Source organism: Varanus komodoensis, unplaced genomic scaffold (genome assembly GCF_004798865.1).
Source record: "Varanus komodoensis strain SLA01 unplaced genomic scaffold, ASM479886v1 scaffold88, whole genome shotgun sequence".
In the NCBI taxonomy this organism is placed as follows: domain Eukaryota; kingdom Metazoa; phylum Chordata; class Lepidosauria; order Squamata; family Varanidae; genus Varanus; species Varanus komodoensis.
Window position 1 is genome coordinate 2080307 of NW_025336576.1, and position 23439 is coordinate 2103745.

At 59.0% G+C, this 23439-nt stretch overlaps 2 protein-coding genes across 3 annotated transcripts; one reads left to right on the forward strand and one right to left on the reverse strand.

The window, feature by feature from the left end:
* The first annotated feature begins 1093 nt into the window (after positions 1-1093).
* CKAP2L (cytoskeleton associated protein 2 like) lies at positions 1094-5247 on the forward strand. Its single transcript, XM_044417377.1, has 5 exons — positions 1094-1315; positions 2499-2654; positions 3337-3400; positions 3995-4091; positions 4753-5247. Exons 1-5 carry the CDS (start codon positions 1094-1096, stop codon positions 5081-5083), a joined length of 870 nt encoding a protein of 289 aa, XP_044273312.1. The 3' UTR covers positions 5084-5247.
* Positions 5248-5276: 29 nt separating this feature from the next.
* LOC123016809 (cytosolic purine 5'-nucleotidase-like) lies at positions 5277-23061 on the reverse strand. 2 transcript variants are annotated; one of them, XM_044417435.1, is made up of 18 exons: positions 22814-23061; positions 19155-19228; positions 17623-17740; positions 17426-17521; positions 16108-16199; positions 15135-15192; positions 14363-14456; positions 12999-13052; positions 12454-12537; positions 12148-12186; positions 11496-11603; positions 10807-10873; positions 10482-10652; positions 10293-10344; positions 9356-9416; positions 8821-8997; positions 8486-8566; positions 5277-7558 (listed from the first exon to the last, which is right to left on the reverse strand). In XM_044417435.1, exons 1-18 carry the CDS (start codon positions 22927-22929, stop codon positions 7517-7519), a joined length of 1584 nt encoding a protein of 527 aa, XP_044273370.1. In that variant the 5' UTR covers positions 22930-23061; the 3' UTR covers positions 5277-7516. The 2 variants fall into 2 exon arrangements, with proteins under 2 accessions (XP_044273370.1, XP_044273371.1); XM_044417436.1 differs by having other exon boundaries at positions 5277-7549; positions 22814-22995.
* Between the last annotated feature and the right edge of the window lie 378 nt (positions 23062-23439).

A 23439-nucleotide genomic window follows, 5' to 3' on the forward strand; every position in this document is an offset into this window, starting at 1 on the left:
CCCTGGGGGTGGCCGCTCGGCAGCGTATGGCACCATCAGCGGGAACAGGGGCACGGCAGAGGGGGACCACCGCAGCAAGGTGCCGGAGCAGGCAGCCAGGACCATCGCCCTGCCGTCTAGACACACGGGCTCCTCCGGCTGCAGAGCAAGCGCGGTCACGGGCTCTCCAAGGTGCTGGGGACGCACACCCAAGTCCAGGCCGCTCCCGGCAGGGGCAGGCCAAGCACCCAGGACTCCGTGCCAGCAGGATAGGAGGCAAGTTGGGCCCAGAGTGTGCAGTGCTTGCTCATGCGGGCTGGTGTCCTGTCTGGGGGCTGTTCAAGCAAACTCGTGTGAGGACATGCCAAACCCCTCCAGAACCCAGTTCATGCCTTCCAGCAACCAACCCCCCCCCCCTCAGGTGTACTTCCAATAGGAGCGTCCCTGGAATGTTTGCTCAGCGCTGCACATCAGAGCAGGTGGCAGAAAGTGGAGACATGTGTTCCACACTCTCCATTTGGAAGGAGCAAGTTGCAGGGGAAGGCGGAAGGTCTCTAGAGGAGTTCTGGACTTTAACTTCTGTAAGCCACTGACAGCAAGGAATCAGGAGGGGAAGCAAGGCATCTCCAAGTCTACCCTCTGCCTGCGCCTGGGCACTTCTGGGAGTCAACCAGGCATACCTCTTCTGCTCATGATAACTTTATGTGTAGGGGCAATTGTCCTGGAGTTTCTGGTTGAAGATCAGGATATAAAATGTATAAAGGCTAAGGTTTCCCCATATCATAGAAACAGCGAGTCAGAAGGGGTCTGCCGGGCCATCTAGTCTGACCCCAGCTCCAGCCGGCTTCTCTCACAACATGCCCTCCATGTGCATGTCCAGCCTACCTTTGAACAGTCATGCCTGACTCTTGGGGGTGGTGCTCATCTCCATTTCCTAGCCAAGGGAGCCAGTGTTTGTCCAGTCAAGGGTGACCTCGCCTCATCTCAGCCCTTTAAGTCTTGCTTGGCTTCTTTACCCCTCAGAGCCACAGAGCAAGGAACCAGAATCGGCCTGGGAGCTGCAGCCCATGAGGATGGCCATGGTCTAAATGTAGCAACCTAATGAAGTCACCTTATGTTCATCAGGCACCTCCTGGAGCAGTGGTTGGCATCCCGGGGGAAGCGCTACAAGCGGCCACCAATGACCTTGCCTGCCCAGAGGCTGCCAAAGGAAAAGGAGAACCAGAAGCTCTCCTGGAACTGCCCAGAAGAGAAGCAGGGAGAGGAGAGGGAGCAGCTCAGCTTAGCGGCTAAGACCACAAGCATCCTGACGGAGTGCCAGAAGCTGGCTGAAGAGGTGGGCTTGGTGGGGGTGTCTGGTCTGGCCTGGCCTGGCCTGGCCAGGGTGTCACTGGGAAGCATTTCTTGTGACAGAAGCAGGGGGAGACACAGTCTCTGCTTTACCTCCACTGTTCCTTTCCCACATCATAGAAACAGTGAGTCAGAAGGGGCCTTCCGGGCCATCTAGTCTGACCCCCCGGATCCTTTAGATATAGCTGACCTTGAGAGCAAAGGGGCTCCAGGTTTTTTCCCCACAGCAAACAGATGAGGGGAGAAGTCCTGAAAAACTGCAGCTGCAAGATTCAGAATTTCCAAGAGTTTGTGGGGAACCTGGGCAAGAGAACGCAGGCAGTCCTGCAACTAGAGCCATGGATCTTGCCTGTTACAAGAGCATCCACTGCCTGAAAGTCACTGACTTGCAAGGCGCATCTGCAAGCGGTTCAGGCTGCCCGTTTCTTGCAGAACTTCTGCAAGGCAAACGTTCTTTGCTCTGAGGAACAATTAAATTTGATGACACTTGGAGACAGGTGCAAAAACGCCGCCTTCCAGGCTGGGTCGCTCAGCCCGGATGCAGAGCTAAGTCCCTGACCCTTTCTGTGGGGAACGGGGAGGTTCCTGTTGATTCCCAGACAAGCCAGTTGTTGGATATGTGCTTAAGTGTTTCTTCATGACCTTTCGACTGCTCTCTGCGATGTGACCATGTCTGCTTTCTGTGGGTGAAAGGGTGAGTTCTTTACCTGTGTTTGCTGGCTGATATCGCTGCAGTGCTTTCCTGGTGTCTCAAGACAGCAGCCATCCTCTTTGCAGAGTCCTTTTGACTAATCTCTCTAAGGGAAGTGCCTCAGGTCTGATCTTGGCATTCCTTGAACTGGCTAGCCCAGGGTGGTGAGTCTCCTCCTGGACTCAGGCTTATCCCAGCAGGGGCCGGGGAACTGCCACCTGGTCTGGGGGCTTGCCTTTGTGGTGCTAATGCTGCACTACAGTTGTGAGAAGAATTCGCCTTGGATTTAGGCAAACAGGTTGCCCTGCCTGTTCTTGGCTGGCTCTGCATTCCTTGCCCTACAGGTATGAGCCGAAGCCCAAAGTGCCCTTCACGAGCAGTGGCCAGCTGTGGCCAGTCTAGACTCACGCCCAGGACAATCACCTCTGAGCTTAGCTTTTTTTTTCTCTTCCTGTGCCTCCCCATCGATGTTTCTCAGGGATTTTCTTCAGAAGCGCTCCTTGCTAAGCTTTCCTGTATCCCAGAGGTGGAGAAATTTGCCCAGTTTTGGATCTGCAAGGCGCAGCTGCTGGCACAGCGAGGCGCGTTCGACGCGGTGGGGCTGTATGAAGCGGCTGTTGGCGCTGGGGCAGCGGTGAGTGGCGCTCAGCTGCTGGTGAGGCCCGAGTGCTTTGTTCAGTGGGGACATTGTGCCTCGCGTGCAACGGGGAGTTTGCTGTGCAGTGCAGCAAAATGGCTTGCTTGGCTCAGGAAGGCCAGTTGTGGGGCCTGCAGATGACGGGCTGCTTAAAAGCAAGCAGTAGCGCTGTCTCAGGCGCGCCAAGCCAACGATCCTGTGTGCTGGCCATCTGGTCGCGTTTGCGTGTGCCCCAGCTCCCCCCGCCCTCCAAGCGTGTAGAAGTGGCAATGGGAGGCGGGTACACTGCAGATCAGGGTTCTGAAGCCTGGAAAGGATCTTCTCTAGGCTGCACCTGTATCACCGCTCGAGGCCGGAAGCCCGGGGGGCTGCTAGCCCTGGGTCGCCTTGCAGAAGTCCTAGGCCTCGATGGCCTTCCGCTGGGCCTGAATGACCTCTTGGGCAAGCAGCTTCAACTCCAATGGGAAGACTCCTGAGCCCAGCTGGAGTTCTGCTCTCACACTCGGCCTGGACTGTTCACCAGTTACGCCTGTGAGCCCTGACTGCTGACAAGGAGCTGTTTGGCGTGCTTGCTCAGAGCTGCCGCAGGGGGAGGGTGTGAGGAAACCGGCTCCGAAAGCAGCTGGGCTTGCCCTGGTACGGAGGCTGTTCTCGAAGCTCTGCTCTGCTTTTCTTCCAGCCGCTGCAGGACTTGAGGACCATCATTGCTGGCATTTTGAAGGACACAAGCAAGGCAATTTTGGGTAAGCAATGTGCTGGAGCTTCTGGGAAAACAGACTTTTCAGCTATTTGGAAATGCGAGGGAGCTCGGTGCTGACTAGCTTGAACAAGTGGAGCAGGTGGCACTGAACGTCTGCCTCAATTCTGCAAGATACCTTTGGTTTTCTAAACTAGAATGAGGGCAAAGGAGTAGAGCCGGGCAACTTCCAGAGGTTTTGGTCCACAGCCACCGTAGCATCTCCTGGCCTTTGGCCATATTGCCCAGGGAATGCCATGCCAAACCTCTGGAGGGCACCCCTGGACCAGGGCCTCTGTCCCAACATCCTGAAGAGGCAGGTGGCTACCTTGGGCGTGAGGAGCCAGGGCCAGACTTGCAGCTGGAGTTTTGCTCTGCTGAACACAGCAGTGTCGCCTGCACTGCTTCCCTTTTAATGGCTACTGTTTTTGGTTGAACAGACTTTAATGTCCACTTTTGAGTGTGCTCTAGATTTTGACAGTTTCTTTTTGGGTCTTAGAAAGTTACCCACATGCGCCTCTCGAGGGCTCTTTCTCTGCACCCTGCCGTCTTCCAGAATCACCTTCTGTTTCTTCCCGTTTTTCCTGCCACTTCCTCCCAGCCACTCCAGGCTCCAAGAAGAGTCCCAGGCAAGCCACGCAAGGTCGAGCCCACAAGCCCTGCTCCACGGTCAAGCTGCAGGTGGTTCCACTGCTTCGGTAAGGGCCACGCACCCTGGCACCCTTCCTCTTCGCCCTGTCGGTGGCTGACCCAGGCGGGAAGGCCTCGCCTGCTCAGCTCCCTGGTCTCTGCTGCCCTGCCCTGCCCAGCCAGGAGGAGCCCCAAGCCACCCTTCCTGACCTGCGTAACTGCTTGTGTTGTGCTGGTGCTTGGTGGGGTCGGGCACAGGTGGCTTAAAGGTGAACAGGAGGTAGGCCTCGCTCTGCTGGTCAGTCTCTGAGTAGCTTGATCTGCCTCCTGCTCGCCTTCAGCTTGCTAGGGACTCATCAGGCCTGGGCAGAATGGGCGACAGTCAGAGGCTGAACAAGCCAGGGGCCAAAATATCTGGAGAACACCATGTTGCCTTCCCCTTACCTAGAATCATAATTGGGTGGAGAAGAGACTGTATGTCTTAACTGAAGCATCTTTCTGTCTCCCCTCATAAAAAAGTGGTAATTGCCAAAAGAAAATTGTGAAGTCCAGTGGAGAACACTGGCTGGACTGTAGCTACCCCAGAAGCAAGAAAGCTTTCTGTGCAATGAAGTTCAAAGGCACTAGTCGCTGGTCCCCGTAACCAGATGGGTTTGCAGGGGAAATGTCTAGGCTTAGCAAGGAGACGAGCTTCTCCCTCCTTCCCTCCCTCTGTCCTGTGTCTTTCAGAGCAAAGGACCCCAGCGTGAGGCCTGACACAAAACTGGTCACCCCTGTGCGACGGTCTCTACGAATTGAGGGGGCTCTGGCTTGCTACCCTCCAATGCTGCAGGACCACGATCCTGTGGTGTCTTCCCTCAGCGACGTTCTGGATAGCGGGGGGCAGTTTGTGTTCCGCAGCAACACAGCTTTGCCTGAAGAGGTGGATCTTGCTGGGCTGGTGGCTGAACTCCAGTCCCTCAGAGAAGAGGCCACCCAGCACCCCAAATACGCTGCCGTTCCTCACAGGGCCGCAGCGCAGAGCAGTGAGCCCTCTCCCCTGCAGACGCTTTCACCCTAAGCAAGAAAGGGATCTCAGAGGGGCACCGAGCAGCTCAACGGACACGCCGGCCCCATGGGCAGCTGCTGTGAAGAAGGCAGGCTCTGTTCTTGGTGTAATTCAGAATGGAATGGGAAACAGAACTGTCAGGATCATATGCTGTTTACATAAATCTTTGGTGCAACAGCGCTTGGAATACTGGGTGCAGTTCTGGTTACCTTACCTGGAAAAGAACTTTATTAAGTTGGAAAAATACAGAGAAGGGCAGGAAGGGGCCGAGGCGCCTCCCTCCCTGTGAGGAGCAGCTCCAGCTGGGCCTGTTCAGCTTCGAATGAAGGCGAGAAAGAGGAGACACGGAAGAGGTGCTTAAAGTAATGCACTGTGTTGAGAGGGAGGCGCTTTTCTCCCTCCCCCATAACAGTCAAATCTGGGGTTATGCCATGAAGCTGAGGGGGGGCAAGTCTGGGAGAGATCAAAGGAAGCCGCCTTCACACGGTGGATCGTTCACATCAGGGAATTTGCTACCAAGGGAATTGCGGGTGGCCACCAGTCTGGACGGCTTTAAAGAGGGCTGGACAGTTGCACGGTGGAGAACAGGTGGCTACTGGCCTTGCTGGCTGTGGGCTCCCTCCTGGACCAGAGGGGCATACCTGTGTGCAGCAGGTGCTGAGGAGCTGGGCAGGGGGCCTGCACCCTCTTGCCTGAGGGACGCTGCGGGCAGCTGGTTTGCCACCGTGTGACCAGAGTCCTGGACTAGATGGACCTTTGCCTGATCCAGCAGGGCTTTTCACATGTTACGTTTTTCCTGGCATAAATCGGCTGGAAACATAACAGCGCTCGACACAGACCCTTTCAGAATTTCGGCTTCTCTTTCCATGCTCGAATCTCTGGAGCGGATCTGCGGCTTGGGTTGCTTTAGGAAATGCATGAGGGCAGTGCCCCGGTCTCACCAGGAGAGGGCTGGCTGCCCAAGGGCCACAAGCGACGAATGAGCAGCTGCCTTTGTGGAAGGGAGACGAGCCCTTGTTCCTTGCCCAGTGCCCTCCGGGCCCCTCTTGGGCGGGCACAGGCAGGGATGCCGAGGAATCTGCTGGCTCCCCTGGGCCTGCTCCCCACGCTCCGCTCTTTGCTGCTGCCCGGAGTCCACACTCCAGGCAAGTGTGCCCTGTATTCCCAGCACGCACCAGGGATCCAGGCCTGCACAACCACTCAGCAAGTGGCATCTCTCCTGTGCCACGTGCGGTGCAGGAAGGCTGCTGGCTGTGCAGCCCTCGCTCTCCAGGAGTCCCTGAGCTTCTCAACTTGGCGGCTTTCTAAGGTGGGCCCAGCAGAAGAGGAAGTCCGTCAGTGCCAGATGGACAGATTCGGAGGAGCACCGTTGCAGCCCTGGCACAGGCGGGCGGAGCGGTGCTGCAGGCTGGGTTGCTCTGCCGCCCCCCCCCATGTTCCGGAATGGGGGGGGGCTGGTTTTGTGGGCAGAGCATTGCTAAACCTCCCTGTCAGATTTGCTCCCAGGACAAGCATGGCATCTGGGTTGTCATCCCGGGTAGATTTCTAGGGCTGGAGAAGCTGCTGGGTTAATTTCTCTTCCACAATTCTCAGTGGAGAACTCTCCCTTGGCCTGGCTTTCATTTTTCAAAATTTCCCTCAGGGCTATTGCCATAGGACCCTTCAGCCCAGAATCGGCTCCCTCCCAGAGCCATTCCATGTCGTGCCCGGTTCCCTTGCTCCTCTAGAACAGGCAGCTGCTCGCCCCGTGGGACTCCTTGGGACTTTGGGGGAGCTGCTGCCATCATGCATCTGAGCATCTCCACCGAGCCAGTGGGCAGCCCCAGCTCTGGCAGCTTCAGTCCAGAGTTCTGCAAGCTTGAGTCAGCGGGAAGAGCGCTTCAACGTCTCCAGAGACCCTTGAGGGAGCATGAGGAAGAGCGTGCCCCCATGCCCTGGTGGAGGGAGGGTTGACCAAGGCTTGGGTTGGAAGCCAAGTTGGTGTCAGTCTCTCATGCTGGCTTCTGTTTTAGCTCTCAATTCTTAGCGCTCAGGAGGAAGGAAGCCGGTCCTGTATTGGTTTGCTTTGCTGCTGATTGTTTCTGGAAGTGGTCATGCAAAGATGCAGCACAGACGGCTTGCAGAGCCCTTTCCTGAAGTGTGAGAAGGCGGCAGTTGGAGGGTTGGGCCAATTCTGGCTCTTCAGCTCTCGATGGCTTTGTGCAAAGTCCAGCAGCAGTGGAGAAGGGTCTTGCTGGATGCCTCCTGCAAGGCCCTGTGGGTCAGATAGGCCAGCGTTCCTGCTGAGGAGCTGAGTGGCATCCTTGGTCCGCCCTGGAAGTCCTGTGGGTGCTTCACGAGATGGGGTGGCTTGTGGGGCTGGGTGGTGTTCTCAGTCTCCATTTCTGTTTGCCAGCAGCTTAAATCAAGCACCACAGTTCCTTCAGCATCACATTTTGGTGTGATTCAGTTGTCAGTGTCCTCATCGTCCCCGTGTTCCTGAAGCTTCTGAGAGAAGAGAGACAGTCTCTAAGTTGCCCAAACCTGCCACAGACAAATGCGGCTTCCGCAGCTGCATGACGTGTTACGGGAGAGCTTTTGTGGTCTGCAGAATGTGTGAATCGCTCTCCTCAGGTGGCTAGTGTGGCACACGAATGAAGCGGAGTGGTGGGCAGGTAAATGGGTTAAGTGGCAGGGAATGCAAGAGCAAGAACCAGCTGCCTGCAGAGGTCGTGGGCTCCCCCACTCCGGGGAAGGCATTCAAGGTGAAACTGGCAGCCTGAGTGCGATGGCGTGACTCGGCGTTGGACCCGGGGGCCCCCTTGCCCCCTCTCAAGCCCACTCTTCTAGGATTGTGTGAGACATACAGCCCATGAGGATTTTATGTAAAACACGGAGATAAGCAAAGCTACCCATCCGTATCCCACTGTCAGGCTTGCCCTCCCCATCAGCCACGTCCAGCCACGTCAGTGCATGCAGGAGGTGGGGCGAGGCACAGGAACAGTCCCAGAGAGCTGAGGCCGCAGGGAAGGACGGCTGTGGGGGGTTCAGGGCGGGCCCCGAGAGAGCGAGATGTGGCCCAGCGTGTGTGCCGAAACGGCACTGCGAGCCTCAGCAGGCGCTCGGGGGAAGCGAGGGTCATTTGAAGAAACCCATGACAGGTGAGTGCCTGCCCTCGTTCGCCACCAGGCCGCCTTGTGGGTCTGCCCCTGCAGCCTGTTGACTTCAGTCCAACTGTGGCTGGTGCCCAACCCACTCCTGCGTGCGCTCGGGCCTGTCGCCACTCCCTGTTTCTCAGGCCTGGGCCAAGCCAGCGGGGCCGGGGGGGCGCCCAAGCGTCCTCTGGCCAGGCAAGCCAGAGGGTGGCCGAGAGGCAGCGAGAGAGGGGGCTGCGGCGGTGGCAAAGGAGGAAGCGCAGCGCAGGCCGCGACTCACGTGCTGCATGTGGTGCCCTGGGAGGAGTCCCCCCTCGCTGTGCTCCACGCGGGCGTGCTCCACGGTTGACTCGTGGGCCATCTGCGGAGGAAGGAGCGCAGTGCGGTCGGTGGGAGCACAAGGAAGGGGCCGGGCCTGGGCAGCACAACTTGGCCCCTGCAGAGGTGGGCAGGGGCCCCCGCCAGGAAGGGCCCCAGTGCCATCCGCAGAGCACTGGGGGGGGCTTCCAGGGGCCACCGCAGAGAAGGCCTGGTGCAGCCCTGGAGTCCCCACCCAGGGCCGGGAAAGGGCCCCCCCCCTTTTGCCAGCACCCCCTTGGGCCTCCATGCACGTACCAGGGTGGGTGGGGCCCGGAAGAGGTAGCTGAAGGGGTAATACAGGAAATTAACGAAGGAGGCGGCATAGAGGTCTGCATAGCGCATCAGCTGATTGGCAAAGAGCGTCTGGCGTGAGCCACAGCGGAAGAGGCTGCCCATTTTCCCGTAGCACATATCCATCTCATGTGTGACTTTCTAGAAGAGGGAGAGCCGGGGCACCCTTCACCATGCAGCCACAGAACCTGAAGGCTGGGCCAGGTGGCGCCGGGACTTCTCAGAGGCCCAGTTCCAAGGCTGGACAACTGGACCCACCCATGGCTGGCGGCCTGCGTGAGGCACCCTTCCCTGCCGAGCTGCTGTGAAAAAGCCACGCCAGCCGGGCCTCCAGCCTTGACCGTGGGGACCAGAGCGCAAGGACGGGGAGGGAGGTGCAGCCTCCGCCGTCCTCCTTCTCCAAAGCTCTGGCTTCAAGAAGCCCTTGGCTGGACAGAGCCCCCAAATGATGGGCCCCGTCAGGGCGTGGGGCAGGGCCGGGTCTGGGGGGAACGGAGACCTGTATCTGCTTCTTGATTGAGCTGATGTCTGGGCGCTCACTGCTTCCACTGTCCAGGTGCCTGGAAAAAACAGCATCTCTGAGAAGAGCCCCACCTGGCCCGGCCCACGTGGAGGAAGGCAGCGCTTCGACCACTAGCCCAGCTCCCCTGCCCGACCCACACGCTGACACGCTCGCAAGCAGGCGGTGGCTGGGGCCGTCACCGTCCTGCCCACGCGGCACGCTCCCGCCGCCAAGATGGCCGTACGTCCTTCTTCCACCCAGCCGGGGAAGTGTGGTGAAGCCCGATTCACCCCGAGCTTTGCCAAGCAAGACACGAACAACGGACGGGAAGGACACAGCCCCATCTCCAGAGAGAACCCCCCAGGACGACCGGCTTGAAGCTGCCCTGCAGTGGGGCAGTCGCTTGTCCAGCTGCCCGGTGCCCTGAGCTCCCATGTCCCCCTAGAGGTGGCAGAGACCCCACCTGCCACAGACAGGCAGGTCGGACTGGCCTTGCTCTTGCTCGCACCTGTGCCACTGCTAAGCCTTCCCCAGCTCAAGGCCTGCTAGGCTTGAAAGCCACACCATCTGGTGGAGCTCAAGTTGGGGAAAGCTCTCCTAAAGATGGCTGGGAGTGGCAAGCGGGGAGCTTATTTGCTGACTTGCTGAAAGCATAAATAGCGCAAATAATCAGCTGCCCTTTGGGTGAAGCAAGAGCTCTCCTGTCCTCCAAGAGTCCAGGATCATGGCTTCCACTGCAGGGGGGAGGAGGGTGGCTCCTTGGGCAATTCCGAGGGTTGGGAGCACCCGCCCTGCCAAGCCCAGCGAGCCAGGAGAGCTGCTCTGAACAACAGCGGCCGCAGCCCCCCCGCCAGCTTCGCTCCAGAGTCAGCATCTGGGCTGCCTGTCCAGGACAGGTCTCGCGTTCCCCGGCGCACACACTGGGCTCACTCACTGGTACAGCTCAGCCAGGAGGACATCCAGACTCCGCAGTTGCTCAAAGAGTTCTGTGAGGGGGAGAGAGAAGCCGCCTCTGAAGGGCAGCTCCTGAGTCCGCTGGAGGTCCCGCGGGGAGCCCCGTGGGAGGCCGCGGCCAGTCCCCGCTCCACCGCGCCCCCCCAGCCGCCAGTGCTTCTGGCCTCACCGCTCTTCTCTGTCCACACTTGCAGCTCCTTGGCCAGTTCTGGCACCACCAGGAAGGTGCGCCAGCCCTGCCTCTTCTTGGATTTGAGGATATCACCAAATATGTGGTCTCCGATGTAGAGGATGTCCTTGCCCTTGACTCCCAAAAGGTCACACACCATGTCTGAAGAGCCTGGAACGAGAGGGAGGCAGGCAAAACTGGCTGCGTTTGCATCTTCCGTTCCCTTCCCCCAGTCCAGCCCCTGCTGGCTCAGTGGAGTGGGGTCAGGAGTCCCGAAAGAGTCCCAACCCGGGGGGGGGGGGGGGACACGACCGAGAGGCTTTACCTCCAGAGTAGACCGCACAGTGCTGGAGGGGTCCTGTGTAGGTGCCGATCCGCAGTTTCCCAGTGTCCTGAACACAAAGAGAAGACGTCACGCTGGGCAAAGAAAGCGCTCGGGAGCAGGCGGGGACTCCAGCCACTCCCTTCCCTGCAGATCCCATGGCCTGCCCTGCACCCCAACTGGGGAATGAGCCCCCACAGAGGTTAGCCCAGCGCCCTCTTTGCACTCCTTTGGGCACCAGGCAAAGACCTTGTCATTTTGCTGGTATGTTAATTGTTAACCTGTTTTAAAGGTATTTTAATAATGCAGCCTGCCTTTTATGAAACCACTAGTTCTGTTAAGTTGGGTGCATGGTTGTTGTTTTACTGTTTTATCATAATTTGCTCTTTTGTGTTTTCATACTGTTTTATGTGGTGTTATGGTTGCAAACCACCCAGGAAGCTGCATGGCTGATAGGGTGGGTTAGATATCAAAGGGTGAATGGGGGCAGCCTGGGTGGCAGCAGCCCCACCTGAGGGTAGGCCAACCCCAGAGGGCAGCCTCCTGCTGCTGCTTGGGCAGCTCCCATCCTTCACGGGCAAGAGATTCTGCCACCGCTCAGCAGTGGGGGCTGCCCGCTGGTTCTGTGGGGAGAGCTCTGCGAAATCCTCCCCTGCCCTGCTCCACTTGGCTGGCTCCAGAGGGGCACATACCGTATTGACCTGCCGCAGGACCGTCCCTTCAGCGAAGAAAAGGGGCTTGCGGGTGTCCACGACGATCAGGTCGAAATAGGAGCGCCAGGGACGGTGCTGGGCTTTGTCCTGCGGGGATGGGAGAGTTCAGGCAAGCCCAGCCCGGTACAGCGCCCGGAGTGCCGATCTGGCCGTCACAGACGCATGCCTCACCTTTGGCCCAGCCGCACCGGCCGGCCTTGGGGAGTCCCCCTCCACCTCAGTCCCCCACCCACGGGGAAAAGCCACTCCAGCAGCAGCTGGGATCCGGTGTGGCACGGATGCTCCGAGAACAGGGTTCCTCAGCTGAGCCAGCCCCTCTGCCCTCACCGGGGAGCATCTGGAGGGCAGGTGGCAGGAACCCCAGGGATGTCCCATTCTCGGGGCATATCCACCAAGCCAGCTCCCAGCATGACGGGGAGCTTCTCTCCACCCAGGCCATGGTCGTGGAGCAGCAGTGAGTGCCCAGCTGCCTCTCCCCCCGCCCCCATGCAGCACCCTGGCATGCAAGAGCCAGGCCGGACTCAGCTTGCACCTCCAGAGGCTGGGGGGGGGGGTCACTCCAGGAGCAGTGCCTGGGAAGCCATCAGGTGGAAGGGCAGGACAGACGCACATCCATGCACACACAACTCACCACATCTTCACCGAGGTCAAACAAATATGTCATGATTGCCTACAGAGACAGAAGCCCATCCTGTGACAGCTGCTCTGCACCAAGTCTCAGGTCCAGCCCAGGCTGAGCGGAGCTGGAGCCAGAGTGAGGGGGCTGCTGCTCCCTCCCTGCGTGTGGCCCTCCCCTCACCCAGCAAAGGTACCTGCTCGGCCACAGAAGAGGGCATCTTGCTGTGCCTCCAGCTGCGTCCCACCCCTCTCTGCCCTGTGCTGAGCTGGACATGAAGGGAGCCAGGAGAAATAGAGAAACCGGGGTGGGGGGACTCACATCTGTGTAATTATAGTCACTGTTGGTGGCAAGGAACACCTTCCCCACATCCTTCATTCGGCTTAGCAGGAGAGGAACGCGTGGCTGTGTGAAAGAGGAGCAATTAGAACCCACGAGTACCATCTCTAGCCACTGGGGCAGTGCCCCAAGCCAGCAAGTGGCCATGCAGCCCCAACAGTTTGAATCTGGGGAGATGAGTCGGCTGTGGGGCTGGACCAGTGCTTTCCAGTCCACTTGGCAGGGGGCGGAAGCCAATCTTTGAGGAAAGTTGCATCCCTTCCTTGGATCACCTTGAGATCTTGAAAAATGGGCTTGCATTCAACAGTCTGAGCAAGTGACTGCCATGGAGCTGGGCCCGTGTGTCCCACACGCCAGCACCGGAGGCTCGCCTGAGCTGACCCAGCAGGCTGGGCTGACTGGGAGGAAAGGGGCTGAGATGAGGCAGCGGCAGGAGGCACAGCGGGGCCTCCCCATGGAGCCCATGCAGAGCCCGGCGAGCCTTCTGGCTCCCAGCGGTTCTCCACTCCCAGCTGGGCCGCACTCACATCTTTCACAACGTACTTCTCCAGGTTCTCCAGTGTCTTCTCCTTGAGGCAACCCTACGACAACAGCACAAAAGCCTCATGAGTTCCCTGCCCCAAGGAGTTGCCTGCCCCAGAAAGGATGCCCAGTGTGCAGTCCAGAAGGCCAGTGCCACACCCAGCTTGGCCCGCGAGCACAGTCCCTGCTTCAGCACAGCCTGCAACAGCTGGTGGCAGATGCAGGCATCCTGTGTCCAGCAGCAGCCAGGAAGAGGCCTCCCTCTCCCACTTTCCCCTCCGAGTTTTCCTACATCTTGGAAGCATTTGCATTGCGAATCGTGGGATATACATAGCTGGAGGGAGGGAGGGAGGGAGGGAGAGCATGACCAAATCATTTCTGTTCCCCACCAGCAAGGGGATAAGAGCAACGCTGCACCCGGGGCCTGAGAGCACCCCTGCAAAGAGTCCGGGGGGCCTACTGAAAACAAGACAATTTAGGAGTGGCCACCGAAACAGCTTTTTCTACATGCTCCTTGGATCTGTGGGGGCAACTTCATGTGTCCCCAGTTAGCCACACTTAGAAGAGGATGGCAGCCTGGGGCAAGAGGAATTCCGCTCAGGAAAAACAAGCAAGCCCCTGCCCCGGCCCCCCTGAAATTGCCTGACGAGCGGGATTCGCAAAGTGCTACGAGGCCGATCTTTTGCACCAACACCTGAAGGAAGCCGCTGTCCCAGGAGGGAGAGGAGCCTTGCCCAGCACCTTGAGTGCCCACACACTGCCTCTTGGCCATCTGGGCAAGCTTTCTGCCCAAGGTTTTTGCCACTCTTGCCAAGCGGCTCACTTGCAGCTGGGCTTGACATGATGAGCCCCTGTGGGTTGGAGAAAACCAGCTACGAGCCCCGAGTTATCAGAGTGGCATATAAGCCAAAGGAAGCCACCCCGAAGAGCCCATTCTGTGTTTTCACGTCACAACGACCTGCAGTCGCCTATGAGCCCGTTGTGTGAGCCCAGGGAAATCAAATTTGCTTGGGGGCCACAGCAGCGTGTCTGCCTGTTCCAAGAAAGGGAAATGTCCCCTTCTCGTGCCACAGCTACGTCGGACTGGTGCCTGTTTATTCTTTCGTGTGGAGAATCACCTGCTTGCTTTGGGCAGACAGCATGGGCAGTAGGGGATGGAATCCGCCATGCTGAAAGATCAAGGAACAGTGTTTTGGGTAATTCCTGGCAGCAGATCACGAGGGACTCCTCTGCCCCCCTGCCTGATAAACTGCTTCCATAACCTGACATTCTGAAATGTGGGCGCTGCTCCCGTGTAGTTTTCAGCCAGCCGAGACGGCAGGCTGCCGCCCCCCACCCCCCCGCCGGCCCCTGGTCCTCCCTTCCTCACCGAGAGATGCACGTAGTCCATGGCTTCCCTGACATCTTGGAACATGCTGCGGAAGGACATGAAGAGGTTGCCATGCTTGTAGCCGGTGTCGCAACTGTGGGGGTAAGGAACAGCGCAGGGTCAGGGGCAGCAGGGGCACCGATGGAGCCCTCCCACGGCGAGCAGAACCAAGCCCTGGACCTGGGACAGACTTCCACAGAATTCCAGGAAAATCCAGCATGCGCCGATTGGTACTTGCAGGTGATACGAAGGAGGTGGCAGCAGCTTTGGAGGCGGCGCTTTGTCTGGCAAATGCTGCCTTTGGCCTTCAGAGGGCCCTGGGTGGCAAGGCGAGTGTGACCGGTCCACAGAAAGGGTCAGGCAGCCAAACCCCTTTCAGGCAGGCAGCGCTGAGGCCTCCTGCGGCCAAGATCTTCCAGGGAGCTTTGTAGGGAGCAAAGGCTCAGAGGGTCACTCCCTTGTGCTTTGGAGGTCAAAACTCTGCCTGCTCCTTTTCACTCTGGTTCCCCCTCCATTCTTCTTGCCACCGGAAGGGCTTTTCCTTCCCCCACCCGCCCATACTCCTTGACTGGGTAAAAGGGCACTTCCACTCTGGCATCATTTGGAGAGCATGAAAGTGAGTGCGGCAGCCACACCGAAGAGGACCCTGAAGGAGTCCCCCAGCAGGGAGCCCCTTCTCCTGAGCCCAGCCCAGCCCAGCCCCTCCCCACCCCTACCCTGAGGAAGCATCAGGTCACGCCCAGGGAGGGAGGGCAAAATCAAGCACACTCACTTCATGTATCTGGGACAGCTGGTGAAGAAGTCCACCAAGCAGGCAAAGAGGTAGGTCTCTGCAAGGTGAAAGACAGCACAGGTCAGCGAGCGCCCGGGAAGGAGCCCGGCATGTGCTGCAGAGGGGAGCAGGTGAACCCCAGGGTGGAGCGGGGGCTGCAGCAATCAGTGGCCAGGCCGGGCCCAGGAGTGTCCAGAGATGCCTTTCGGGACCTGGGAGCCCTTCGCCTCCAACTCAGACGTGCGGCAGCAGCTGGAGAGGGGAGACGTGGAGCTTTCTGCACCAGGAGTTGCTGCTCCGAAACCCTGACTGGGAGCAAAGACACACGCCGGCGGTGAAACATTCAGCTGCTCTGGTGAAGGAAGGCAGAAGCTGCAGGAGGGACTGAGGAGGCATCGCCGGCCCTCCGGCTGCTGGATTTGGACAGCGGCAACCATTGGCCTCCGGATGGGGGACGGTGGCGTTGCTTGAGTATTCATCTTTGGGAACGTGATTTCATTGTGCATTCTGCCTCTGTTCTAAACTGTTTTGCTTTAATCAGTTTTTCTTGCTTCAATTGATTTTTCTTGTCTGTCTGTAGGTCCTGTTTTACCTTGTTTTGTCTTTTCTGGATTTTACGTAAGCTGCCTTGTGTACCTTTGAAAAATAAGCTGAGGTACAAATGAATAAATAAAAAAGTAATGCGAGCAAGCTGCGGATGGAAGGATCAAACCACTTCTATCGGGTTATTTCAGCCCATTGGTGCATTATTCTCATGCATGTCAGAATCAGTGCAGTTCAGCACCCTTGGGGTGAGCAGCGTCTACTGCGACAGAGGCGTTTCCATTTTGTGCCTGGACTGGGGGCTCCGTGTGGGGAGCTCTGCTCGCTTTGGCCCCATGGGACACTTGCGCCAATCCACGCTTTGGAGACCAGCGAGGCCCCTGCCTGCGTGCCTTGAGCTGCCTCGGCCCACAAAGCCCCTTGCACATACCTGTCAAGTTAAATAAGGTGTTTAGAATGTGGAAGCGCTTCATGTCATCCCTCTGGATGAACTTGTTGGGGTAGAAATTCCAGAGGTCAGACCTAGGAGCAGGAAACAGCACAGTGAGCAGGGGAGCGGTTGTGCCGGATGGAGGTCCCATGCGGCAGCCAGCGCAGCCTGTCCTCACCCAAATCTCCCTTCCCACCTCAAACGGCAATGCCCACCTTAGGCCCGCGGCTCCCCACTCCCCCCTGTCCCCCCCCCCCCCGCAGGCCTCTGCCTAGCAGGTGGGTGCTCAGATCACCACTTGACCCAAGCCAGCTGCTGCCTGGAGGGTTTGTGGCCTCAGCGAAAAGTAACTTTGCTGCCGGTGGGAGGAGAGCCTGGGAAGCACCCCGAAGGGTGGGGGCTGCACGTTGGGAGCCCCAAACGCCCTTCCGAACCCAGGCTGTGCCACTATCCCTGGGTGGCTCCTCAGTCCCGGCGGCTGACAGGCTCTCAAGTGTGGGTGGAGGGGGTGGGTCTCAGGACCCCCATATGCCCCATAGGCATTCTTCCCAGGGAAGGGGGTCCAACCAGTCCCCAGCCCCATGGATCCCTCCACTGTCAGCAGGAAGGCTCGAGCCAAACCCTCCCCGGGGCTCCTGTGCCCCTCCCAGCGGACCTGCAGCTGAATGCGTGGTTCAGCAGGAGGGTAGCTGGGGGGGGGGGGGGGCGGCGGGGGTCCGGCGGGGGGGGGGGGGACTCGGGGGGCCAATGCTGACGGGTAGCTGGATCACCCCTGGCCCTGAGCCCTGGGTGGCCGGCCAGGGAAGGGGCTGCGCGGTCCTGCTTGCAGAGGGGTGGCAGAAGGAAGAGCCCGTGTTTGCTTGAGCTCAAAGGTACGGGCAGGCAAATGTTTGCTTTAGGCTGGCTGCTCTGAGGGAGGGGAGGGGGGCGGCCCGGTTTCCCACTTCCCGCCCTGAAGGACTCTGCGGGCCCTGCTGTACAGAGGGTTGGGGCAGGCCGGCAGGCCAAGGCTGGGCAGCTGCGGCACACAAGCCTCCACTCAGCCACGGGCCCAACCTGGTTAGGAGAAGCACAAGCCGCAAACGAGGGCCCGGCCCTCTCCGGCACCTGCAGCACCGTGAGGCAGACTGCTCTCCGGCAGCCCCAGCTGTGGGAGCCCTGCCAGGAGAGACGCTGCCGCCTGCCTTCTCCCCAGAGCCCTCTCTGTACATGCAATGCAGGACTGGCGGCAGGGGGCCACCCTTGCTCGGGGAGCCGCAGAAGCCCACAGCTGGGGGCCAAGGCGAGGGGGCTTCCCGTGGCCGCACACCCTACGTACCCCTTCAGGAACCGGAAGCCATGGGCGCACACCAGGAGGTTCCCGTGCGAGTCCACCTTCAGCAAATTCCCATACAGGGCATCAAAGACCAGGCCCCTGAGGAAGGGAAGAGAGCGGCAGAGAGAAGGTCGTCGTCCTCTGCACGAGCCACGCTGCGTCCCCCTCCGCTCCGCTCGCTCAGCTAGGCCCTTCCTTACCTGGTAGGGAAAGTGGGGTCATACTTGTACGCCAGGATTTCATGGGGATACCCAATGGACACGAGGCGTTCCAGCAAGAGTTCAAATGCCAGCTCTTCATAGTCCGGGGACTTGTACACTGTGAAGGCAAAGAGCAGCGCCGACGCATGTTCCTGCGGCATCTTTGACCACCCCACAGAAACACGTCACCCAAGAATCAAAGTAAGCACAGGGTAACTTTGGTGCCTTCTGGAAAATGCCGTGCCGCTGTCTTTTTTTCTCCTGGTTTAACGTCACAAACATTTAATGCAGAGCAAGAGCAAGCACACAGATTAAGGCAAAATGGAGCTGTGTGCAGCCCTCATGGTCTGAGTCACATCACTGGATGAGACATAGGCTGGGCTAGGGGGACTCTGTCTCCTTGGCAGCCGCTGGCCAAATGCCTGGGCCAGGAGCAGAGGGCAAGTGCCCCTGCTGCAATTTCTCCACAGCACGCTTGGGCAGAAGCTGCCCTGAACGGGGAGTTCCCAGTAAACCATGATCCTCACAGAGGACCATCAATTGCACAATTTCCGTCTGCTGTAGTAAAGAAGAATGCATGTCAGTTTGTGTCATTGGAAGAGTCTTTAACCAGAAGGTGTCTACAAAGAAAACACAATAGACACATTCTGTTAACCAAGTCTGTTCATTTTATCATCAAAGTTTATATGTCAGCAAGGACTGACTGTATGATATTTGAGAGAGCTTTTCATTCTGGACTTGGTGAAAAAAAAATAGAAATTTGTTTGGAAGGGGTTTTAGGCCCTGTTTAGGGTTAGAGTTATTAAAAGCAAGATCAGTGAAGCTGATGGGGCTTGGGATGGGTGGGCATTCTGGAACTCCATCCTCTGGCATGGATATTTTAGCCCTATAGTAGGGTTAGGTTTTAGGCCTGGTTTAGGGTTAGTAAAACCAAGGGCACCATGAGACTGTTGGGGCTTGGAACGTGTTCAGAAAGTTCAGAAAAAAATCCACTGGGCAGAAAAATCTCTGCAAAGCTGCTATTTTGGAACCCTGCCTTGAGGCCTGGGCATTTCAGCCCTATTTTAGGGTTTGGGTAGGGTTAGGGTTCAAGGACTGCATCTTGAGGCCTGTGTTTGGGTTTGGGGTCTTCCAAGTGTCCCACTCCACCCCCATTTCATCCTGGTGACTGGAGTGCCTTCAGCCAGGTGCCACTCAGCCCTGGAGCAACGAAGCCTCGTGAGGGCACCCGGATCCGCAGCACCGTCTGACTGGCAAGTCCCACTGGCCTTGCTTTAGTTTCTTGGGAGCCAAGGAAGCTGAGATGGGCCCAGGCCCGGAGACGGAATGAGGGAGCCATGGGTGCAGCCCATGCCTGCTGCGTGCTTATTCATAGACCATTTCCAGGGCCCAGAGTCCACAAAGTCCCACCAGACTGTTTCTTAGCAGAACCGCGACCCAAATGCAGAGAGTCACCTCCTGACCACAGCCCGCCTCTTTCTGTAAAAGTGTCAGTAAGTGAGGGGGGACCATGCTCAAGCCTTCTTACTCACTTGCGAGGGTGTAGTCCATGTCAAAGCCAAAGCATTTGATCTTCTCCAGTGCCAGGCTCCGGTTCACAAAGATCCTGAAAAGGAGACAGTGGAGCAAAGTGGCAAGGAAAGCAAACTGACCCCGTCGCTGCTGGAAATTCTGCATCCCTTTGCATGCTTCCTCGGGGCCTGGAGAGTTCAGCTAGTCTGGTGAAGGCTCAGCAAACTAGAGTGAAATGTACTTGGAGGTTTTCTGTGGACAGCCCTCAACTGTAGGGACAAGAAGCCCGAGCACCATTTAAGGCTTGTGGGGGTTCCTCCTCCTGCCCACCAGCTTCGCCCAACCCCACCTGCCTCCTGGCGAGGAAAAGCTTTCACCTCAAATGAGAGGCTGACCAGAGGAAGGCACTTTTCCCTGCCATGCACTGGAAATGGCTCTCTTTCGCCACGCTGTGTGTGAGAACTCATTCTTATCAGCTTCTGACTGGACCACGAACTTCCCCTTTGCTGGGCGAGGGGCACAACCCAGGCAGGGGGCTGCTGAGCAGTTCCGCCCTGCCGGACTCCACGCCTTGCCCATGAGGAGCCGTGCGGCTCAGGCTTGCCTGAGACAAGTACCTGAGCCTTAGTACCTGGCGCGTTCTCGGAGAGTGCTGAGTCCTGCTTACTGGCAAACAGACATGCATGGTACTGCCCTTCTTGCCTCCGTGCAAGCATAAAACCTGCAGGAATCACTTTCGGCCCTGCCCTCGACACCAGCATCCCCAGGATTGTGTTCCTGACAGTGCCACAGGACCCGCCCAGCCCATCTGCCACCCAGCGCTGCCCTGCTGCTTGGAGGGAGCTCCTGTCTTCCATCCGTGGCAGTGCCAGAACATCCGCCAGGATCTCAGCCTGATGTCTCAGCTCCTGCGCCTGCTGTGCCCAAGAGACACTTCGACAATCTCTCCAGTGTCTAGATTCACAGACAAGGAGGCTCTGGCCAAGCTCCATGGGACTTAAGCAACGTTTGCCCCTTGCCTATCCACCCGGCAGCAATTACTCCTCTGGGAAGCCTGACGGCGACAAGGGGATGGGGCGGGGGGAGAACTGTCCCACGCACAGCACCCCTCCCCAGCGCGCAGCGGCCTGGGTCTCGCCTCCCTGCGCCAGCCAGGCCCCCAGAAGGGCAGCGCTGAGCCGTGCAGGGCAGCCACAGCCAGGCAGGACGGGCCACAGGGCCTGCGTGAGGAGCAGCCGCCCTGCCATGTGCCACAATGTTCTTCCAGCCGCACCGGCCCCCACCGGACAGGACCACATGCTCCAAGGCCCGGAGCTCCAGCTGCACGTCAGAGCATTTCGCCATCTCCTGCAATCCTCAGGAACAGCCTCTGCTTTATCAGCCTTGGCAAATTGCCCCCAAGTCCCACCTCCCGGTCCTGGCCAATGAAGCTGTGTCCTAAGCACACAATCCTCCTCAGGGACCCCAAGTCCCGAGCAGCTGAGGGGGCAGAGGGCAGAAAGGTGCCGGTGGCTCCAGAGCAGTCCTGCCAGTGCCATGGGGGGAGGGGAGTGCCTGCCAAAGCTCCCAGAGTGGCATGTTTGCTTCCAGTAACTGTAAGCGTCTGAATGCTGATTCTGGGAGTGCCCCGGGGATGGGCTTTCTTCACATCTGCACACGGACCTGCCACCCGTGCTGCAGGGCCAGCATGGATGGGACAGCAGGAGCAGGCGTTCTCACAGCTGTGGGCCATGCCAAGCGGCACCATCGGGAATATAATCTGGGGGACACTGGTGTCGACTGCAGGGCCAAATGTGAGTCCTGCAGATTTTAAGCTTGCACAAGAGTGGACAGGGCTGCGCCATGCACGCCCGCTGGCTCTTGCATGGCTCCTCTGAGGTAAGCAAGAGCAATGTACCCGTACCTCCCCTGCGAGCTCGTCTGCTCAAGGTCCCATTGATCGAGCCCTGCCTGCCTCCAGCCAGCCCCACGCAAGCGCCACTGCCCCCGCCCTGCCCCCCCTTCAGCTGTTTCACAAGCGGCATTCGGCACTCCAGGATGGCCGAGCACCTGCCGCCCTGCCAGGCTGTCTGCAGGGTCAGTTGCCCTTGGCGTTTCTCGGATTTGCCCTCTGCAAACTTCACAGTTCATTGTCGCCCCATGTTGCCTCCGCTGAGTTTGCGCACATCAGCTGAGGTTGCGATCACGGGAGCAACGTCCAAGAGCCCCCACAGGCAAAAGTCCCAAGGAAGGTCCTTCCTGCCATGGGAAGGGCCTCTTCACACAGTGCAGAGTTAGCCTGTGGAACTTGCCTCCACCAGATGCAGTGATGGCCCTCGATTTGGGGCTTTAAAAGGGGACTGCACAGATCCTGGGGAGGAGGCCATCCGTGGCTGCTGGGGCTGACACCTCCAGGAGCACAAGCAGAGTGCAGACACATTGCTGAGTGGGAAGGGGCCAGTTTGCTACCATGTGGACAGAATGCTGGGTGTGGTGTTCTGATCCAGCAGGATGGCTCCTCTGCTCCGGATGGGTGGCCCTTTGCCAGGATGGCTGTGCTGTGCCTTACCAGAAGCTAGAGCACGGCCCATCGGGCTCGCAAACAGGAGCCTCCCACAGCTTCGAGGTGCCCAGGGCTGCGGCGGGGGCCTGCTGCACAGGGGTGTGCGTTCCGCCAGGAGACTCCAATGAAAGAAAATGGAATTAAATGAGCTATTTCAGCTCATTCTCTCATTCATTCCAAAATGAACTCACATTCCTTAGGAGTTTGTGGAACAACCGGTCCCTATGCCATTCCAGACATTTTAATTACGGGCGGGCGGGCCAAGGTCCCCTTTCTGAAATCCACATTGTATGTTCAGGGTGATAAGGCAGCAAAGAGGAATCCGGCAGGAGGCTCCTCTATCACAAGAACCCCTGGCCAGGGGCAAAGATCTCTGCAGGCCCCTTGCGGCCTCTGACAGAGCTGGCTTGCAGCCCCTTTGCTGGCTCCATTCAGGATCGGCGGCTCTCCAGTGACCCGGTCAGCCCTGGCAAGGCCCATCAAGAGTGTTACTCCAAACCCTGCCACCCTCCTCGGGCTGTTCCTGCCCACAGGAGGCTGCATGGGGGACCCCAGCCACTGCGTGCGCCCTTGCAGCGTGAGGGAGACTGCTCACATTGTCAGAGTAGAAAACTCTTCTGCAATGGAACATCACTGTGAAATGGAGGATGTGGGGCCCAGCAAGGCCTCCGACGGCACTGAGTGGCGGGGGGACGCGTGCTGCAGGGGCAGAGGCTGCTCCAGTGGAAGCGGAGGGCAAAAAGAGGTGAAGCACCACTGCACGCCAGTGGCTGCCATTTGCACCTGGGAAGCCCAACCCGGGGGGTGCGGGTTGTCCCAAGGACACATCAAGCAGGGCAGGCAGCCAGCAAACCCATGAGGCAGGAGAGCTCTGTGCTGGACACAGCTGTCTCCCCAGCAGCATGCATGGAGCACCTCCGGGGCTGCCCCTTTCCCATGTGATGGTGCCCTTGCCTGGGCCAAGGAAACCATACTGCATGGGAACTTGCCCACCCTCCTTCCAGGACAACAAGACTGCCCAGGCCCGATCCGCAGCAGCAGCGAGGCCTGGGGCTGCCCCAGCCGACACCCTCCGCCTGCAGCAGCCGTCCTCGGACAGGGAGGAAGCCCTCCTCTGCGGCTGCCCAACCCCCTCACCGGTGGTGGTGGTCCCGCTTGACGGGGGCCCGGGGCTCTGTGCTCCCAGGCTCCTGCAGCTCCCGCTGAGTGTCGGGCTCTGTGGCCATGGCAGGCTCTCTGGCGATGCTGCCCATCTCCAGGAGGAGCTGGCTGCAGGCGTTGCTGGCTGGGAGCAGGAAGAGGAGGAGGAGGAGGAGGTGGAAGAGGAGGCACTCTGGCTGCTTGCTCCCTTTTGAGCAGGGAGATAGGCTATCAGCCCGGCCCAGCCGACGGGCCCCTCCCCGGCTCCCGCCCCTCCACAGACCCCTGGCCTCCTTCCCCTCACGCCACCCCCTCACAGCCCATTGCCCAAACCCAGCCCACCCGAAGAGCTGTCCCGGTGCAACTCCCCGGGCCAGCCCCAGCTTTCTGCTCGGCACGCCTCTGCCTGGGACGGGGTCCACGCCTGCTGGCGAGCTCCCAGCTGCTCCCCCCGCCCCGCTGCTTCCTTGCCACAGTGGCTTCAGTCTTCCCTCCACTTTCCGCTTGCCCTGCTGCCAGCCGACCAAGCCAGAGGCACCCCTCCTGTGCCTGGCCTGGGCCAGTCTGGCCGGGCTCTGCGAAGCAAGCAGGAGGGAGCAGGCAGGGAGGGTGCTTTTCAGCGG

Excerpts from the sequence above, each read along its gene's own strand:
- CKAP2L (XM_044417377.1), top strand. The coding sequence starts at position 1,094 with ATGTTCATCAGGCACCTCCTGGAGCAGTGGTTGGCATCCCGGGGGAAG. Across the intron at positions 2,655-3,336 it reads CTGTTGGCGCTGGGGCAGCG|CCGCTGCAGGACTTGAGGAC; the intron begins GTGAGTGGCGCT and ends CTTTTCTTCCAG. Across the intron at positions 4,092-4,752 it reads CAGGTGGTTCCACTGCTTCG|AGCAAAGGACCCCAGCGTGA; the intron begins GTAAGGGCCACG and ends TGTGTCTTTCAG.
- LOC123016809 (XM_044417435.1), bottom strand. The coding sequence starts at position 22,929 with ATGGGCAGCATCGCCAGAGAGCCTGCCATGGCCACAGAGCCCGACACT. Across the intron at positions 8,567-8,820 it reads TCCGGGCCCCACCCACCCTG|ATGGCCCACGAGTCAACCGT; the intron begins GTACGTGCATGG and ends CTTCCTCCGCAG. Across the intron at positions 7,559-8,485 it reads CAGGGCACCACATGCAGCAC|AAGCTTCAGGAACACGGGGA; the intron begins GTGAGTCGCGGC and ends CTCTTCTCTCAG.